Source organism: Anomaloglossus baeobatrachus, chromosome 5 (assembly GCF_048569485.1).
Source record: "Anomaloglossus baeobatrachus isolate aAnoBae1 chromosome 5, aAnoBae1.hap1, whole genome shotgun sequence".
Classification (NCBI taxonomy): domain Eukaryota; kingdom Metazoa; phylum Chordata; class Amphibia; order Anura; family Aromobatidae; genus Anomaloglossus; species Anomaloglossus baeobatrachus.
This window is the reverse complement of record NC_134357.1, coordinates 412,977,488-412,998,982: the sequence shown is the minus strand read 5'-3', so window position 1 is coordinate 412,998,982 and position 21,495 is coordinate 412,977,488. Positions and strand designations below refer to the sequence as shown.

At 44.9% G+C, this 21,495-nt stretch overlaps 1 protein-coding gene across 1 annotated transcript in view; it reads right to left on the bottom strand.

Annotated features, from left to right (window-relative positions):
- Nucleotides 1-21,495, bottom strand: part of ADAM11 (ADAM metallopeptidase domain 11) — a 148,543-nt gene that overhangs the window by 81,982 nt on the left and 45,066 nt on the right. Inside the window, exons 2-4 of the mRNA XM_075350250.1 lie at nucleotides 20,732-20,919; nucleotides 11,153-11,229; nucleotides 7,495-7,558 (exon numbers count right to left, since the gene is read on the bottom strand). Of these exons, the coding sequence (XP_075206365.1) occupies nucleotides 7,495-7,558; nucleotides 11,153-11,229; nucleotides 20,732-20,919 (329 nt within the window). The remainder of the gene's footprint in view (nucleotides 1-7,494; nucleotides 7,559-11,152; nucleotides 11,230-20,731; nucleotides 20,920-21,495) is intronic.

The following is a 21,495-nucleotide window of genomic DNA, read 5'->3' as shown; positions in this document are numbered from 1 at the left end:
ATATAACAACTATTGGACGCATTCAAATTCCTCTTTTCTTCTCATTTTATTTCTTGCCTCTTTTTTTGTCTTTTTATGTGCAGTGAAAAAACATATATAAATAATAAAGAAAGTAGGAATTTCAAAATACATTTTCTCCAAAAATTGTATCTACAAAAGTGTTATGTTTAATTCAATTGTATTTAATAAATACTACATTTATGTTTTATTTTTATTGGTAGCATACATTTTTTGCTCCAAATTTTTTGGGCTCTTTTGATTACTATATACAGTTTATAAAAATATATCTGAAGTTCCTTTAAATGTAAATCACAGATTAGCTCACGTTATAATTGTTTATAGGTTATATTTCTCCCATGTGTAATACCAAATATGAAAATAAGAAAATGTGCTAGATGTCATTACTGCCCAATCCTAGGCAGACTTTATACATTATAGGGAAGCATTGTGTTCTATGGAACTGACTGAGATAGCTGATTAATCAGTCCCCTAAAAGTGAATGAAGCAATGATCCCATATGCATATTTCAAATCCATTCACACAAGGGACCCCCTTTCTTGGGATCAGTGGGGGTACCTAGTGGTCTGATTCCAAGTGATCATACACTTATTACCAGGGATGATCGAATACCGCAAATATTCGGCAACGCCCATATTCGCCGAATAGGTCGCCGCTTTTCCACTATTTGCGAATATTCGATGCGCAATGTAAGTCTATGGGAAACCCGAATAGTTGACGAATAGCAACTATTCGGGCTTCCCATAGACTTACATTGCGCATCGAATATTCTCAAAGCGGCGACTGATTCGTCGGATATTTGCTAAGCCGAATATTGCCGAATATTTGTGATATTCAATCATCCCTACTTGTTACCCATTTAATCTGACAACGTATATACAGGATTTTCCGTAAATTGTCCAAAAAAAAACAAATTAAAAGATTAAGATCCTAAAGATTATTTTTAATTCTGTAAAGATTACGAATTTAGTGTTTAAAAGAAACTCCGTCATTAAAGGGATGGCAAAATCTTCTAAATAGAGAAAGACAATATAAAATTATTTGGTATAGAAATAAGGATCAAATAGATATTAGAAGTAATATATGGAAAATATAGATCTGAGAAAAAATATGTATTACCTTCTGGATTTTATTAGAGGATGGTGAAATATGCACTCTGAACTGTTTAAGCTTTGGGTCATTGATGGGGATTACTATCGTAGACACAACCTTTAATATTGGGAGGGATGTGTCCAGTGGCTATAGTGCTATACTGACCCTAGTTGGGGATAATGCTGAAAAACACTAAATAACACGTTATTTCAATGTAATTATTTCTATGATAGTTGGAATTTTATGTCCCTTTAGAATACTGTCATTGTTTTGGGTTAATGGAGAATTTAATTACATCTTCTCTGAAATGAATTAGGGGGAGGGGGTGAACATTTTCTTACTGTGGCAGACAGATGTGTTAATAAGCTTACTGTACAATTATACAGTTACTCACAATGTAAAATTAGTGATTACCTTCTATGTTAAAGGGAATCTGTCAGTAGAATTTAACTATGTGATCTGAAGATAAGAGGAGACAGGTGCTTTGACACAGATTTCAAGGATGTGTCACTTATGAGGCTGTGTGCTGTTTACTTGCAACAAAGGTTTAAGCACTTTATCACTCCCAGGACTACAGCTCACCCACCTGGTAGACCGACCACACCTCCTCTGATAAGCAGCTCACTGTCAATATACAATGTACATAGAAAGCTGTGGTGTGGGCAGGGTTAGCTTTCTGAGCTCTCTATATCATACATCTAAGAACTTTGATTGTGTTAGTAAACTAAATGGTACATCGTTTTTTCCTACATTATCCTGCTCTCAGATGAGGTAGCAAAAACCTGGTGACAGATTCCCTTTAAAGTTAAACAACTGCTGGCTGGTGACTAGTGTCGCTATTAGGGCATTACTGCCATTGTTGCTGTATGGGACCCGCCAACCCCACGCCTACTCCAGCTGGATATGTCCGAGGGTGTACATACAACTGAAATGCATTGCGGTACAGAGACCTGTCAGGTCCTTGCACTGCACTACATTCTGATGGCCAAACAGTGACTACCAGATAACATCGGTGGTACATGACTGAGGTGCATGAGAGTGACGTCATGCGCCATAGCGCACACTCAGATGTCAGCTGGTACACACTGCATCCTGGCTACAGAAAAGGATGCTGTGCAATGTGGGAGCGGAACGAAGGTGAGTAGAATTTTGTTTTTAATGCATTAAAGACAGAACGGGGACTATATATATCAAGAAGGGGCCATGGATAAGGACATATACACCAGAATTAGGACGTATATACCAGGATAGGGCCCAGGATGGAGACATATATACCAGGCTGGACCCTGGATGAGGACTTCTATACCAGGATGTGCCCAGGATGGGGGAAATTTACACCAGGATGGGCCCAGGATGAGGACATATATACCAGGATGGGGACATCTATAACAGGGTGGACCCAGGATGGGGACATCTATACCAGGATGCACCCAGGATGGGGACATATATTACAGGATGTGCCCAGGATGGGGGACATACATACCAGGTTGGACCCAGTATGAGGACCATATATACCAGGATGTGCCAAGAATGAGGACCATATACAGTATACCATAATGGGCCCTGGATGAGGACATATATACCAGGATGGGCCCTGGATGAAGACATATATACCAGGATGGGGACATATATAAAAAGAAGTGGCCCACGATGGGAGACATTAGTACAGAATGTGTAGATAATACTACATAATGAAAGGGAAGGGGGGCAACTTGTATATCTTTATAGGATTTAGAAACGAGGGCCCATTCATCTGACCAAAATGCGGGGGGGGGGGGGAAAGAAGGTCCCAATTTTTCACATGAGCCCATCAGACTCTAGTTATGCCACTTGTCCCAGTCACAGCAACATCTACTTACATTGTAAGACTGCACTAGAAGGGGCCGGCTGCATCTGACATCATTGACGTCAGAAGCTGAGGCCCAAACCCTGTTCTTAAGTTGCCCTTGTGGCACAATATATTCAAGAGTTGAGGGCCCTAAAGTGATGAGGTGCGTGCACCTGCCCACCTCCTCACCAGTCCACTCACAGTAGGTAGTGTCACAGCTCACCTCTTCCCACTACCTGTACAATGACATCTGCATGTCGCTAAACATGAGAACATGTATAGAAAATCTCCCAAGGAAATCGAGTCCCCTATAATGTCTTGTGATATATACATGCATATGTCGAATGTCCATATCTCCAAACAAGTAAGAGAGCAGCTTGCATAAATGTACAGAAAATATAATACAATAATCTGCAAACAGAAATACACATAATAAAAAAAATATCACAATCTGGTTTCGACTAGTTTAAAAAAAATGTTATGTGACACATTCCCTTAAAGAAAAATAAATAAAAATATACCTAAAAAGAGTATTGGATCTTTTAAGAAATGTATAATAGGTCAGAGCAGGGTAGGGCCCAGCTAAAAGAGTCTACGTTGCTATGGTGGCCATTTTAAACAAAATCTTTTGACCAACACAAAAGCTGATGTCTATGTATGTGATATGGTGTTCGATGGGAACTGTAAGGCCTTAGTCACACAAGCATATAATACGGAGGAGTGCAATGTTAGAAAATTTCTTGTTGCACTTGGACCAATGTTATTCAATGAGGCAGATTAGATCTGTGATCTTTTTCCCATGTAAAATTGGCATGAGAGAAAAATCACAGCATGCTGCGATTGGCAGCATGTCTTGGATCACACGCACCCATACAAGTCTAATGCCGCCTTTACACGTTGCGACATCGTGGCCGATATATCGTCGGGGTCACGTCGTTAGTGACGCACATCCGGCACCGGTAGCGACATCGCAACGTGTAAATCCTACCTGCGACGATGAACAAGCGCAAAAGTGACAAAAATCGCTGATCTGTGTCACATCGTTCATTTCCATAATGTCGCTCCTGCTGCTGATACAATGTTGTTTGTCGTTCCTGCAGCAACACACATCGCTGTGTGTGAAGCCACAGGAACGACAAACATCTCCATACCTGCGTCCAACGCCAATGCGGAAGGAAGGAGGTGGGCGGGATGTTATGTCCCGCTCATCTCCGCCCCTCCGCTTCTATTGGCCGGCCGCTTAGTGACGTTGCGGGTGACGTCGCAGTGACGCCGAACGCACCTCCCCCTTGAAGGAGGGATTGTTCGGCGGTCACAGCAACGTCGCCGACCAGGTATGTGCGTGTGAAGCTGCTGTAGCGATAATGTTCGCTACGGCAGCGATCACCAGATATCGCATGTACGACGGGGGGCGGGTGCTAATGCGCTCGACATCGCTAGCAATCGCTAGCGATGTCGCAGCGTGTAAAGTATCCCTAAGGGTGCGTGTAAAAACATCGGACTGCACTGATGACATCCAAGTGCAGTGCAATTTACGCAGACAAAGGCAATGGAGAAGATGGAGAAATTAATTTGTCCTTTTCCTCACCTGTGCTCCGATTCTCACATGCAAGAGAATCAGATCACAGTGGATGACACTGGGCTCACGCTCGCAGCAGAGTTTGAGCCGAGTGTCATTAGCATAGCACATCCGATGCTCTTGGATATAAAGGGGAAATAAATTCAAGCGGGATGAAATTGCAAAAAAAGTGCAATTGCACTATGGTTTTTGTTTTTTTTTTATTCACTGTGTTCACTATATGGAAAAACTGATGTGTCAGTAGATGCCTAATTTCGGTACGGGTTTGTAGATAGCTAAAAGTAAAATGATACATATTTTCTAAGGGGTGAAACAAAATTCAGAAGTTTGTCTAAAAAAAAGAATAGCGCTTTTGTCACCATTTTCCGAGACCTGTAGCATTCTCATTTTTTGGGATCTAGGGCTCAGTGACGGCTTATTGTTTGCATCTAGAACTGACATTTTTAACTGTACCTTTTTTGTGCAGATGCTACATTTTGATCGCCTGTTATTGCATTTTAAAAAAAATTGTGGCTACTCAAAAATGTAATTTTGGTACTTGGAATTTTTTCTCACCACGCCGTGTACTAATCAGATTAACTGATTTTATATTTTGATAGATCAGGCATTTCTGAACACAGCAATATCAAATATGCGTATATTTTTTTAACTGCTCTATTTTCAATGGGGCGAATGGTGGGTGATTTAAACTTTCAGTTTGTTTTTTTCATATTTTTAAAAACTTTTTTTACACTATTTTATTTATTTTACTAGTCCCCCTAGGGGACTTTATCACTGCAGTCTCCGATTGCTTGTTCCTTTCTGCTGATCAGAGCAGCATTGCTCTGATCAGGAGAAATGCTTCTTTCCTGTGAGTGACGGCGCTCTGTCGGCTCTCACAGGAAGTGAGTTATGGCAGTGTCAGGAGTCATCAGCTGAACCCATGCTACCATGACAACACATTGGTGCCCCGTGATTGCGTCACGGGGCCGGCGATGGCGGCGGGGAACAGCGCGATCTCCATTGCGGCCATTTAAATCGCACTGTCATTATTTGACAGGGTGACCTAAAGGATTAACAAGTGCGGGTGGATCTCTGATCCACCCGCACCTGTTAGCCCCACGTCTGTTGATCAGAATCAGCAGACATGTGCGGGAATTACCGCGGGCTCGCCACCGGAGCCCACAGTAACGGGAGATAGGCGACCAAGGACGTACAGTTACGTCCTTGGCCATAAAGGGGTTAATGTGTGATTGGTGAGGATGTGTTGCAGAAGTGGAGTTTTTCAAAGACTGGGCGGTGAGACTGTGAAAGGTTTGAGGGGTGGAGGCAGAGCTGGAGTGGAGTCTGGGAGGATTCTTAAGGGGACCTGAAAATTTTGCATGTATGGAGCCCTGAAATTCCAGGTGGCAGTGCTACTGGTGAAACATATGTACCTCTGTGCAGGGGGGTGCATTGCCAAGGGTACTTTTTTGATAGCAGAATTTGTTTGTGAAAACTATATGATTCATGTAAAAATGTAAAAAAAAAAAAATAAGGGGTACTTTGCACGCTGCGACATCAGTAACAATGTGTTACCGACGCTGCAGCGATAGTCCCCGCCCCCGTCGCAGGTGTGATATCTAGTGATAGCTGCCGTAGCGAACATTATCGCTACGGCAGCTTCACACGGCACATGCCTGTCCTGCGACGTCGCTGTGGCCAGCGAACCGTCTCCTTCCTAAGGGGGCGGGTCGTGCGGCGTCACAGCGACGTCACACGGCAGGCGGCCAATTGAAGCGGAGGGGCGGAGATGAGCAGGGCGTAAACATCCCGCCCACCTCCGTCCTTCCTCATTGCAGCCGGGATGCAGGTAGGAGATGTTCCTCGCTCCTGCGGCTTCATACACAGCGATGTGTGCTGCCGCAGGAACGAGTAACAACATCGTACCTGTCGCTGCAGCGAATTTATGAAAATGACCGACGCTACACCGATCACCCGATTGTGATGTTTTTGCGACCGGTGATCGGTGTATCAAGGCTTACACACTGCGACATCGTTACCGGCGCCGGATGTGCGTCACTTTCAATTTGACCCCAACGAGATCGCAGGTGCAATGTCGCAGCGTGCAAAGTGCCACTTAAGGCTACTTTACACACTGCGATATCGGTACCGATATCGCCAGCGTGCGTACCCGCCCCCATCGGTTGTGCGACACGGGCAAATCGCTGCCCGTGTTGCACAACATCGCCTGGACCCGTCACACGGACTTACCTTCCCTGCAACGTCACAGCAGCGTCACTGAACCGCCGCCCTATAGAAACGGAGGGGCGGAGATCAGCGGGACGAACATCCTGCCCACCTCCTTCCTTCCGCATTGTGGCCAGGAGGCAGGTAAGGAGAGCTTCCTCATTCCTGCGGTGTCACACGGAGCGATGTGTGCTGCCGCAGGAATGAGGAACAACTTCGTTACTGCTGCAGTAACGATATTTGAGAATGAACCCCCATGTCACCGATGAGCGATTTTGCACGTTTTTGCGATGATGCAAAATCGCTCATAGGTGTCACACGCAACGGCATCGCTAAAGCGACCGGATGTGCGTCACAAATTCCGTGACCCCAACGAGATCACTTGAGCGATGTCGTAGTGTGTAAAGCCCGCTTTAGTCTCAGTGGACATGGTTGAACAGGTATACCAATGTCAATGGAAAGAGGCTACAATGCAAAAATCTAGAAGATCCCCTAGAGATTGCCTTGATTGTATAGTGCCAGCATAATGTGGAGGCGGCACTAGAAGATCTTTGTGAAACATCATCTTCCGGAAGCAGAATGATGAGACTACGGCATCTGGAAAAGGCTGAGCAGAGAGGCAGGAGCTAAGTAACACGGTGCTTTCTACATCCTTCAAGGGATTTCAGGGGTCAGAGCAGTCAGACCCTGCCAATCACAAACTGATGGCATATCCTCGTATGCCAATGTCTGTTACCAGACCTTTAAGAGTTCCTATGGAAACACTCACCAGCACACGAGAATCGTTGTTATCACTGTAGTGGATTTCTACATATCCAGATGACAAGAGATTACTAGGAAAAGAGAGAAAACAATAGACGATCAATTAATGCAACAATTGTTACAAAAAAGTGGAAACTAAGCATCATATGTTCTCCCTGACACTTCACAACACAGGGCAGGAATTTTTTAAGTCGCCAATTAGCTTTCTTTTTACAGAGGACAACTATGACATACACACAACTAAGCTCCTCTCAGGGTAGCAATAATGTAACGAGATGGAGCGATGGGTTTGGAAATATGACCGCTCCTGCACTACTTCTTGAATTGCAAATACAGATTTAGATGTTGGTGAAATCCATAATATGTCTGAAAATGCTGAGAATTTATCAATTCCATACACGATTCTGTACTGAATTATTACTGGGGTCATATTAATTTTCTTCAGGGCTGAGAGATGTTATCATTCTGAAAAGAAGTGATACTTGGAATTTTCCTTTGCTCATGGTAATTGTATAAAGCAATATTAGATAGCTAGACTGCATGGCCTAAATGTGCTACCATGTCCTACAGCGTCTCCGCACTTGTCTCCCATTGAGCAAATCTGGGATTTCTCATTGGTCGAGAACGCTGCCAGCAGTGGATCTTGAATATTTACATACCCAAATGCATTCAGAAAGAACATTCCTTTGGCAACCATTAATAACCCTATTGATAGCAGCCAAGGAGTGTAAGTGCTGGGATTTCTGCACGTGTTGCTTAATCCATACTGATTAAACGAAGATGTTTAGAAATTTTGTTTCCATTTTTTCAACATTTACATATCAATAACATGTCTATCCATCCTTGAGATAGATAAATAGATAGATAGATAGATAAATAGATAGAGGGATAGATAGATAGATAGATAGATAGATAGAGGGATCGATAGAAGGATAGATAGATAGATAGATAGATAGATAGATAGATAGATAGATAGATAGATAGATAAATAGATAGAGGGATAGATAGATAGATAGATACAGGGATAGATAGATAGAGGGATAGATAGATAGAGGGATAGATAGATAGATAGATAGATAGATAGCTAGAGGGATAGATAGAGGGATAGCTAGATAGATGGATAGATAGATAGATAGAGGGATAGATAGATAGATAGACAGATAGATAGATAGAGGGATAGATAGATAGAGAGATAGATAGATAGATAGATAGATAGAGGGATAGATAGATAGAGAGATAGATAGATAGATAGAAAGAATCATAGATAGATAGAGGGATAGCTAGATAGATGGATAGATAGATAGATAGATAGATAGATAGAGGGATAGATAGATAGAGGGATAGATAGATAGATAGATAGATAGAATCATAGATAGATAGAGGGATAGCTAGATAGATGGATAGATAGATAGATAGAGGGATAGATAGATAGATAGACAAAATGTAGAGCTTAGAACCAGGTGTTCTAAAGAGCTCATTGAATTTTTGAATGTGGTCCTGAAATAGGATTCCACCATTTTAACAAATCAATTCATGTTAATTTTACTTTTCCAAATATTCCACACTCAGATGAGACTGATATTAATGAAAACTGAAAGTGTTTAGAAACCATAACAGCTCTTCCATGAGGTGGAGACCACATAAAGCTACAGGACGGGGTCACCGACTGCTGAGGTACGTAGTGCCTAAAAGTCACCAACACTCTACTTACTCCATGACTGCAATATCCAAACCGTCTCTGGTATTAAAGGGGTGGTTCACAAGTTAGTATTTATAGGCACATCGTTATTGTGTTGAGAAACAAGGTTTCTCTCAAATACTTTGTGTTGCCAATAGTGCCTGTGAGTGGCGCTATAACGGTCTGCTCATCCCCTTCGTGTGACCCCCCCCCCCCCCCCCCCCCCCCCCCCCCCCCGGGCTCCGTGACTTTCAGTTGACCTGACATCACTGTGGCTGGACATAGTCTTCCTGAGTGACTGGGCTGTGGGTGGCACTTCACTGCTGAGCCCAGCTCAGCATCTCCCTGCTCCCTCCTTCACTGCAGAGCGCCGCAATCAGGAGCAATGCTGGGTTGTGATGAGCAGTGAAATGCCGCCCACAGCTCAGTGACTCAGGAAGACTGGGGCCGTGGTGATGTCAGGTCAGCTGGAAGTTGACCTAACATCACTGGATATCAGAGGTCAAGGGCCGGGGGGGGGTCACACGAAGGGGATGAGCAGACTGCAATAGAGCTGCTCACAGGCACTATTGGCAACACAAGGTATTTGAGAGGAACCTTGGTTCTCAACATGATATCGATGTGCCTATGAATACTAACTTGTGAATACTAACTTGAAGTTGACAGGACATCAGAGGTCATGGAGCGCGGAGATCACGCAAAGGGGATGAGCGGAGCACAATAGTGACGCTCATAGGCACTATTAGGCACTATTGGCAACACAAGTTATTTGATTGAAACCTTGTTTCTCAAGTAGTGAACCACCTCTTTAACATTAGCACAAAAATTGTGCTCTGGGAGCTTCTTGTAATGGATTTCCATGACCAAGCAGCTGCATGCATGCCTTACATCGCCACCGCCACTGGACTCTGGAGGAGGCAAAAGGATTTCTGTGGAACGTTGATTCACACTTCCCTATCTGGGGTCTGATGGACAAGTCTTTATTTTGGTAAATGCCAAAAGAATGTTACCTACCTGACTGCACTGTGCTAACTGTAAGGTTTGGTGAATTATGGATAATACTATGAGACTGGTTTTCCAGAGTTTCGCCAAGGAACCTTAGTTTCAGTGAAGGGTTAATGCCATGCCATTTTCTAAATTTGTGGGAACAGTTGGTGGAAGACATTTTTTTTGTTCCCTATGACCCTTAACCAGTGCACAAAGCAAGGTCCATAATGGCATGGTTCGGTGACTTTGCTGTGGAAGAAGAGAGCCCTGACCTCAACCCCATTCAACACCTTTGGCATGAGCTACAGGAGAGATTGTGAGCCGGGTCCTCTCAACCTACATCAGTGTTTTACTTTGCAAATGTTCTTCTGAATGAATGGTACAAAATTCCCACAGACAACTCTAAAATCTTGTAGAAAATCTTCCCAAAAGAGTGGAAACTGTTATAGCTGCAAAGGGGCCACGTTCACATTAATGCCAATGGCTTTAGTATTGGATGTCATAAGAGGTTCTGCAGGTGTGTAGTTGCCCCAATCTTTTTCTCCATATAGTGTAGATAGATAGGTAGATAGTGTAGATAGCTACATACAGTAGAGAGATAGATTAGATTTCTGATAACCCACGCAGTTTTCTGTATTTTGTCTGCTTGGAAATGTGTGAATAAATGAATATTTGATTACTATATAAGACTTGACAGCCCAGTCTCACAGACTTCAGTGCAGAAAGTGAGGGGGGAGAAAATAGAACATGTCCTACTTTCCGCCTTCCATGTTCCTTCATGCGTTCTGTGAAGAATCGTATATTCACCAACTGCACTTTGCAGCAAAAATCCCACAATACTGATCCCTATGTGTACGTAGTCTATAATTCTCAATTTCTTTACCCCCACAAAAAAACAACAGCAACACTGTGTAAACAGTTAAAATCCCTTCCGTGCCCATAACTTGACCAAGATTTAGGTGGATGAAGGTAAAAGGTGGAATGAATAATTTACACTCACTGATTGAGCTCCAGGTCCAGAACAAACTCTTTCTTGAAAGCTGGCACCAGGAAACTGACGCTGGCAAGATGAGCCGGCTACAGAAATAACGGGAAAATGTAAAATCAGGGTGAAAATTGTGACTTTTGTAGAGATGTGAAAAGGAAACAGTTGGTCTCTCCTAACGTATCTATTTTCATTCTCCATTAAATAGCATCTTTTCATAGAACTCTGCATTGAGACATTCCTCTAGAATTTTTCATGGAATTTTAGGACTATATTGACAATTGGGTCATAGTGTTCCACTAGCAAATGAAAGGTGTCACAGATTGTGACACTAGCAGCACTGGTTGGACAGTGTCATAATTTACTAAAACAGATATATCAGGAGAGCTGACTTGTTCTGTAAGCAATCACCTGAGTTTTATAATTATTAGATGCCACATGCTTGAATGAATCTGTTTATGGAAATGCACCATGTCTTAGCGCCATAAAGAACGGTCATGTGATCCCTTTGGTCCCTTGGATAAGATGTCTCATGTAAGGGAACGTGGGAAAAAACAACACAATAATTTCAACTCCATGTCAGATATATATATATATATATATATATATATATATATATATATATATATATATATATATATATATATATATATATATATATATACATAGAGATTCTATACTTGAAGGGTCATTCTCATCTTGAACACGAAGACAGAGCTCTCTAGCTTTTCCAGGCTCCTGCTTCCCAGGGTGATGTCCGCTCCTGCTTGATTGACAGTTTGGACCAGTAGCGTCGTAACACCGCTGATCCGAACTGTGCACTCTCCAATTCTGCAAGAAGAGGCAGCTTTGACTATGCATAAATTCATCTTTAAGCAAATATGCTAATGAGCCGCTGTTCCACCCTTGGCATAGCCAAACAACTGCGCCTTCCCACCTATTTATTTTACATTTAGCTCCTCTTCCTTGACTGACAGCTCTGGCTTTACAGTAGCCACAGGGGTGGAGGATCTAGATGGAAAATAAACAGGTGGGAAGGTGTCCTGAACCGATTGGCCACACCAATGGTGCACCAGGTGCCTTAGGAGTACTTTATACGTTGCGACATCGCTAGCATTTGCTAGCGATATCCAGCGTGCTAGTACCCGCCCCCGTCGTACATGCGATATGTGGTGATTGCTGCCATAGCGAACATTATCGCTACGGCAGCTTCACACGCACATACCTGGTCGGCGACGTCTCTGTGACCGCCAAACAATCCCTCCTTCAAGGGGAAGATGCGTTCGGTGTCACAGCGACGTCACCGTGACGTCACTAAGCAGCCGGCCAATAGAAGCGGAGGGGCGGAGATGAGCGGGACATAACATCCCACCCAACTCCTTCCTTCCGCATTGACGGTGGAGGCAGGTAAGGAGATGTTTGTCGTTCCTGCGGCTTCACACACAGCGATGTGTGACACCGCAGGAGCGACAAACAACATCGTACCTCTTGATGTAGCTACATTATGGAAATGAATGACGTTGCACAGATCAGCGATTTTTAACGCTTCTGTGCTCGTTCATCGTCGCACATAGGATTTACACGTTGCGATGTCGCTTCCGGCGCCGGATGCGCGTCACTAACGACGTGACCCCAACGATATATTGGTAGCGATGTCGCAACGTGTAAAGCCCCCCCTTAGTCTGACAGGGTGTTATACCAGATATATTTTTGTGGTTACATGTTTGTTCTCAACTCTCAGTGGTCCCGTCTAAGCCTACAACGGAAGCCCCTGTATAACAGGAAGCAATTGTAAATCTTGATGGTACCACTGAACACGGGGAACAACGCAATGTGAAAGCACCCTAAAGCCTGCTTTACACGCTGCGATCTCGCTAGCGAGATCGCTAGCGTGTGTGCCCGCCCCCATCGTTTGTGCAACACGGGCATATCGCTGCCCGTCGCCCACAAAATCGCGCACCCCCGTCACACATACTTACCTACATAGCGACGTCGCTGTGACCGGCATACCGCCTCCTTTCTAAGGGGGCAGTTCATTTGGCATCACAGCGACATCACTAAGCGTCCACCCAATCAAAGCGGAGAGGCGGAGATGAGCGGGACATAACATCCCGCCCACCCTATCCTTCCTCATTGCCGGTGGACGCAGGTAAGGTGAGGTTCCTCGTTCCTGCGGTGTCACACGTAGCGATGTGTGCTACCGCAGGAACGACGAACAACATCGCCCAAGTATCAGCAACGATAATTGGGAATAGGGGGGCATGTCACCGATGAGAGATTTTGAACGTTTTTGCGACGATTCAAAATCGCTCATAGGAGTCACACACAACGAGATCGCTACAGCGGCCGGATGTGCGTCACAAATTCCGTGACCCCAACGAGATCGCTGTAGCGAAATCGTAGCGTGTAAAGCCACCTTAAGGCTAAGTTCACATAGCCAACTCGGGCCAGCCACATCCACAAATTGCAGTTATGTCGGTTTGATCTCCTCATCCACTTAGAGATGTGGTGCAGGAACTGCCTAATATTAGCATTCAATAGTCTAGTCCCATAATTTGGACCAAACTTGTGCATGCTTCGATTTTTTCCATGCAGACCAGAGCACATATAAGCGGGCTTTATACGCTGCGATCTCGCTAGCGAGATCGCAAGCGATCGTACCCGCCCCCGTCGGTTGTGCGACACAGGCATATCGCTGCCCGTCGCGCACAACCTCGCTTACCCACGTCACATGGACTTACCTGCCCTGCGACGTCGCTCTGGCCGGTGACCCGCCTCCTTTCTAAGGGGGCGAGTCGTGAGGCATCACAGTGACTTCACACGGCAGCTGTCCAATAGAAGCGGAGGGGCGGAGATGAGCAGGACGTAAACATCCCTCCCACCTCCTTCCTTCCGCATTGCCGGTGGAGGCAGGTAAGGAGATGTTCCTCGCTCCTGCGGTGTCACACATAGCGATGTGTGCTGCCGCAGGAACGAGGAACAACATCGCTAATGAGAGGTAAACGATTTTTTGTTTTAGGACGACCTCTCCGCAGCAAACGATTTTGGCCGCTTTTACGATCGTTTTAGGTCGCAAATAACTGTTACACGCAACGATATATCGTTAATCACGCCGGATGTGCGTCACAAACAACGTGACCCAGACGATAATTCATTAACGATATTGTAGCGTGTAAAGCCCGCTATAGTCTTAACATCAGTCTGGGTGCTGTCCCTATGTGATCCAATGTGCACACAGAGTGAAATAATGCCCATATGAATGCACCCTATATACATACACACGGTAGTTGCGACCCCCTGATCCAAATGTAACCTGTTGCTCAATTTATGCTCCCCAGACAAGAGACGGCATGATCTTGAGCCTAGCTGCACGATTGCAGCCAGGTAAGTTTTTCCCTGAAATGCTCCCGCGTTTCAGAGAAAACATAGTATGTAGATCTGGCCAGGGACCATAGAAATAGTCATGTCTAGTCCCAAGGCCAGCTTCTTCCAGCAACATTCCAGGTGATTGACAGGTGTCTTTTTCTCTCTGTACACACATGGGAGAGACCTTTCAATCATCTTGAGGTGTGGATGGCCCTGGACTAGTCAGATTTTCCCCTATTGTTCACGGCTGGATCTTCAAACTATGTTTTCTATGAAATCCTAAACAATTTCAGAACAAAATACTTGGATGTAATCATGTAGCTTGGCTCTGATTCATCCTGCCTGTGGTTTGGGCAGCATGAATCGCGTGACAGCTTTTCCTCAATAATAATTTATTATAGTCATCCATCACCAAGGGATGTGAAATGAGGCCAAACTTTTAATGAGGATTTGTAGATAACGCAAGACATGTGGCAGTTCTCACACATTCTCTTCTGACATCTATGTCCTGGCATGAAGCCCAGAATAATGAACCAGCAGTAGGATATAAACTTCATAAACAAGCATGAAAAAAAGTAAGACATCAGTAGCTCTGGACCCTCCCAGTCTGCAGTGACTATAGGATGGGGATGTAATAAGTAAACTGAACAGTATGGTGACCATACACACAATAGTCTGTTCTGTGTCCGTCTAGATCAAGAGGTTCCCAACCTTTCTGATTTTGAGAGCCACATTCAGCTCGGAGAGAGGGTAACGAGCCACATCCAGCTCCCGCCACCCTCACAGTAGTAACAAGCAGAGCCCCCATTTACCGCTATGATAGCCAAAGCGTTTCCCCAGAAAAGTCACAATGAGACGGTATATCAAGGGTTCATACCTTACCCCATTCAGATCTGCTGTTTTGTGCGGGGCTACTCACAAAAGGCACCATTTGAAGACCTGCTGTTCATAGTTATTTGCTAGTCATGGTGGTAAGGCATCTAAGTGGCAGACAGCTGCAAGCCACACATCATGGGCTTGAAAGCCACACATCATGGGCTTGTAACGGGGTGCCAGGGGCGTCTCTGGGCTTGTAGTCGTGGCCCCTTCTGTCAGGCTTACCCCTGGCTCCGCCGTCACTATCGGGACGGGAGATGTCTTGGTGGGGCAGAGTGTGGTGGTGCAGATGTCGTCCGACGTATAAACACTCTCCAGGCATGGTTCGATGCAAATAAAAGACATTCTTTATTTCACAACTCTTTCCAAAAAAAACGGCAGTTACAGATGACTTCACGTTCTTTTCTTAGCTGGGGAAAGCCTGCCCTGACGTCTCCTCCAGTGGAGATGTGCCCAGCTACTCTACTTCACCTGGCTCCCACTTATGGCTACCCACAACCCGGACCCACACCGGGACTGCTTCGCACTATGAGGTTCCGCCCGCTCCTTTTCTCTCCGGCTTCCCTGTTCTTCCAGCTCCCTTCTTTCTTTCTTTCTTTCTGCCCACTCAGCTCCACACTCTGCCCCTGGCTGTTCCTTCTCCCCTGTCCCGGAATCAACTGACTTCAACACACACACACTTCTCTCTCTAAGCTGCCGGCTCCTCATCTCTCCTGCCCTGTTTCTATGGGGACAGCCGTCCCACCCGGGCTCTACGGGAAAACCCACTGCACAGTAAAAACATGTTTATTAATAACATCAACAGTAACTACCCCAGAGTGAGGTATCTTCAGGGGGAAACTGCACCTCCTTGTAAGGGGTCTGCCCACCCCTTACAGGCTTGCAAGCCACATGTGGTTCCAGAACTACAGGTTGGGAACCCATCGTCTACACGATCTCTGTGAATGGATCAAGCTTATACTACAAAGGGGCTTGTACTTAATTGTAAGGGGCAATTAACTTCCCCCTCTTTTACAACATTGAAAAAAAGTATCAAAAAAGTTGTAGAGATTCATCTGAATCTTTGTATACCTCTAATTTGGTATAAAGACCCACTGTGGTTTGTAATCATAAATTCATGCCACATTAAGGAGAGGCTCTTCTCCGGGTGTAATGTGTCTTAGGGCGGTAGCCAAGGGAGATATACTCGTCTCCGACACCCCAGCACGTTACATGAAGGTCAGGATCCTGGCAGGGTGTGTGGACTTGAACTATGGAGGTGCTATGCCCTTGCAGGCTGCATGATGCTGGTAACTTTGGCCGGCCAGGAACAGATGTTGAACAGTTAAATGAGAAACCACCACTTAAAAATAAACATTTTACTAAACGGTAACTTTTTGGGGTTTATGTACAGAAGATAGCGAGTACACAGCTTAAAGAATGTTTTCTTCACAATATGAAGCATTTCCATGCACATTCTCAATTTCTTTCCCTTAACTTGCTTGAACTCTATTTCTATTATTCACCACAACTCAGCTCAGTACTATAGTCCAGTTAGTGAGAGTCCTATTCTTAATACGTTGTTCCAAATCTTCTTTCTTTTCAATATGACCAATACTTAGCATATCTACTTCTGATGCCTCAGAACTCCCGGCTGGGGCACTCTCATCATCACGCGTTTTCTGTTCCGTCCTGACCCACTTATAAACTCAGAGCCGCACTACTAATTGTCCTATGCCACAACCTGTCTCCAGTCCATCACTCTGTCCTTTGGTAAATTCTTTCTCTTTAGGATCTTACTATCTTCTATCTCGGTCTCCTCTCACGTCAGGGATACTCAAGTCATGCGGCTCTGCTCACTAGTAGTGATGAGCAGCAGACTCACAGATAACCAGGACCAGAGGGTCCCTGATATCTTGTTTTTAAAATCCGGTTCCAGGCCAGATGCTGGTCCCCATATAAGTCTAGGGGGACCAGAATCTGGCGACTAAAAATGTTGGTAGAAAGGATAAGGGGATAGGGTCAAGCGTGCTGTACTTATCGAGGCTCCGTCGCAGCTGTACACTGCTTCCAAGTGGCCCATTCACTTCTGGGGCATTATCGTTCATGCATATGCACTGCTTTCCCCGCCCACCGGCGTCTGTGATTAGTTGCAGTCAGATGCACCCCCACCCTGAGTGACAGCGTCTGCCGCTTCCAATAAGAGGTACCGCATGAGCTTTTTTTTTTTTTAATTATTATTTAAATAAATAAAAAAACTGAATTGCAGTCACCCCAATTTTGATACCCGGCCAAGATAAAGCCCAACATCTGGGGGCTGGTATTCTCAGACTGCGGAGACCAATGCTTATTGGGCTGCCCCCAACCTAAAAAAAGCAGCCTGTAGCTGCCCAGAATTGTCGCATCTATTCGATGCGACAATCCCAGCACTTTACCTGGCTCTTACCTATTGCCCTGGTGCGTGGTAATCAGGATAATAACTGTGTTAATAACAGCTCACAGCTGCCACTAAGCATAGATTAGTAATGGGGAGGGTCTATGAGACCCCCCATTACTAATCTGTAAGTCAAAGTAAATAAACACAAACATCGAACACACCACTTTATTAACCCAAAACACCCCTGCAGGTCCAACGTAATCCACACGAGGTCCCACGACAATTCCAGCTCTGCTACATCTGAACTGACAACCCACGATCATGGAACATGACTGCCCGCTGTGAGCTCCAGGCAGAGAATGAATGAGCCACAGCTATGAGCGGTGACGTCACTCAGATTAGTTGCAGTCATAGCTGGAGGTTCCCCCAATCCTCCACCCGTGACCGCAGGAAACCGATCTCAGAGGACCTCAGGTGACCTCATTAAACTCAGTGAACTCACCTCCATCTTCTGGCAGAAAACCACAATTTTGTGTGCCAAGAGATGCAGATTTGGTGCTTAAATTTTTACACCACATTCCTCCACCCAATCTACACCTCATGGCAAAAAACAATAAATAAATCACATCACTAGTGCATCATACTGCAAACAAATGCAAAACAAAAAACGTTTTTTTTTCTGCCAGTAGGTGCAAATTTGGTGCTGAAATCTGGTGCAGACTTCTCAGCACCAGATTTTCACCTCCTGGCAGAAAACTGCACCGAAATAGCGCTTTTTTTTTTTTTTTTTGCATTTTTGGGCCAAGAAATGTAGATTTTTCTTGATTACATTTTTACACCATATTAATGCACTCAATCTACACCCCCTGGTAAAAAGTACATCAAATCCGAATGCGGTAAGATTTCGATGCAGTTTTTTGCCAGAAGATGTAGATTGGGTGCAGGAATATGGTGTAAAAAATGTCAGCACCAAATCTACATCTCATGGCAAAAAACCACGGTTTTCTGCCAGGAAATGCAGTTCTCACCTGAGGTAAGGTCAGTGACACTACTGAGGTCAGGTTACCTGTGGTCACAGGTGGACGACCGTGGGAACCTCGAGCTGTGACAGAAAATCACCTGAGTGATGTCATTGCTGATTACGCGGCTAGGTCTCTACTTGAAGTTACAGCGTGCGATCATGTTCCATGATCGCACTCTGTGACTTCAGATATGTAGCAGAGATGGAATCGTTATGGAACCTCGTGTAGCTTACGTCGGACCTGCAGGGATGTTTTTGGGGTTAATAAAGTGGTGAAAGAGGGTGTTTTTTTGTATTTTATTATAAATATAGGATTTTTTAGGTGTTTGTGCTTATTTATTTGACTTACAGATTAGTAATGGGGGGGTCTCATAGACATGTCCCATTACTAATCTAGGGCTTAGGGGAAGCTGTAGGCTGTTATTAACCACTTATTACCCTGATTGCCACCGCACCAGGGCAATCAGGAAGAGCCAAGTAAAGTTCCGGGACTGTCGCATCTAATAGATGCAACAATTCTGAGTGGTTGCAGGCTGCTATTTTTAGGCTGCCGGGCTTTATCTTGGTGGGGTATCAAAATTGGGGGGACCGCACACTGTTTTTTTTAAATTATTTATTTCAATAATTTAAAAAAAGTCGCATGTGGTTCCTCTTATTTTATACACAGCCAAGATAAGCGCACGGCTGGGGACTGCAGCCTGTAGCCGTATGATTTATCTGTGCTGGGTATCATAATATGCGGGGACCCTACGCTAAATATTGTTATTTATTTTTACTTTACGATATAGACCCGGAGACAGTGCCTGTGATTGGTTGCAAGCAAACGCTGTCACACAAGCTGGGGGCGGGTCTGACAGCAACCAATCACACATGCCAAAACTGCCTGTTGGCGGGGAAAGAAGTGCATATACAATGAAGGTAATAATCGGCCCTGGAAGTGAATTGGCGGCTGAGGGAGCAGCTACAGCCACGCTGGAGCCTCAGTAAGCATGAAGCGCTTACTTCATTCTTATTATTTTATTTCCTGAGTTGTCGGATCAACACCCAAAAACACAGGCCCGGAAAGCTAGTAAGTTTGAGACCGCGCGGATCAGGACTTTTACAGTCCGGGTCCGCCCATCACTACTCACTAGTCAAACCTTAGGTCTGTTTCTATCACACGCTGAGCCCTAACTCATCTCCTCATCTCATCTCGCGATGTCGGTGGGGTAAAATCGAAAGTGACGCACATCCGGCGTCGCTGTCGACATCGTAGTGTGTAAATCGCTTTTGATACGATTAACGAGCGCAAAAGCGTTGAAATCGTATTATCGGTGTAGCGTCGGCCATTTCCATAATTTCGGAAGGACCAATGTTACGATGTTGTTCCTCGTTCCTGCGGCAGCACACATCGCTGTGTGTGAAGCTGCAGGAGCGAGGAACATCACCTTACCTGCGTCCCGGCTGCAAAGAGGAAGGAAGGAGGTGGGCGGGATGTTTACGTCCCGCTCATCTCTGCCCCCCTGCTTCTATTGGCCGCCTGCCGTGTGACGTCGCAGTGATGCCGCACGACCCGCCCCCTTAGGAAGGAGGCGGTTCGCCGGCCAGAGCGACGTCGCAGGGCAGGTAAGTGCATGTGAAGGTGCCGTAGCGATAATGTTCGCTACGGCAGCTATCACAAGATATCGCAGCTGCGACGGGGGCGGGGACTATTGCGCTCGGCATCGCAGCAATCGGCTTGCGATGTCGTAGTGTGCAAAGTACCCCTAAGAGGGAGCTGCAATACTAAAATGCATGGTACTGTTTCTGCTTTAAAGATGCAGATGCTTTTTCTAATCCCCAAAAATACTATATATGCATAATTAAATATGAAGCAGAGAATGACTGATCCCCCAAGACAACAATGTAGGGACTTATCTATATGATCATGTTCTCCCTTATACCTGACTGAATCCAGCAGAAGGAAGAATACGGTAATTATTATTAGGAAACTTACTAGATAAAGGCTGCTTTCATTTCTGACCAGGGTGTCCAGCTGGTATCTGCGGGTTTCTGCTCCTGATGTCCGACCAACTAACCGTCTGGGGTGCGTGATCTGGGGCAGTTCCAGGGTCTGGTGCCATTGGGTAACAGATTCAGACTGAGCAGTATCGGAGGGAGATGTAGAATCTTCTAGAGGTAGCCCTGGAGTGGAGACCACAGAGGAATATATGGTTAGGAGAGCTCACTCCAAGAAGATCTTGGCATCAGAAAATATTTGCGTTAGAAATGTAAAATGTATTCTGATTAAATTAATGACAGGCGTCATTCACAGAAGCACACAGTCATGTTCTTTAAGCTATGTCCAAGTTGACACTTCATGGAATATAACTAAAATTGGGTGGTGGAAAAAGGGGTCATCCTGGCACATGTTTCAGGTAGGACCATCCAGTATGGTCCCTTCTCCATGGAATTAGAGCTTAGCAATATCCCATAGGTCCCTTTATCCTGCCGACCTCACTGGTATACAGTGTTTATAAGGGATCAGCGTCCTTCTTCGATGCAAGATGTTTGTCAATATGGTTGGGTTCCTAGTTTATCGCGTCTGCCATTAGATTAGACAAGTCGGCATTTACTAACACTTTGGCCAGCAGCCAGGTAAATACAAAAACAGGACTCAATGACCATTAGTAGCCCTATTAGTGTAGGACACACTGTTTGATTCATTATTGGTTCAGGTTGCTGCTCGCTATGTAATCCCTACATCCCTACTAATATACT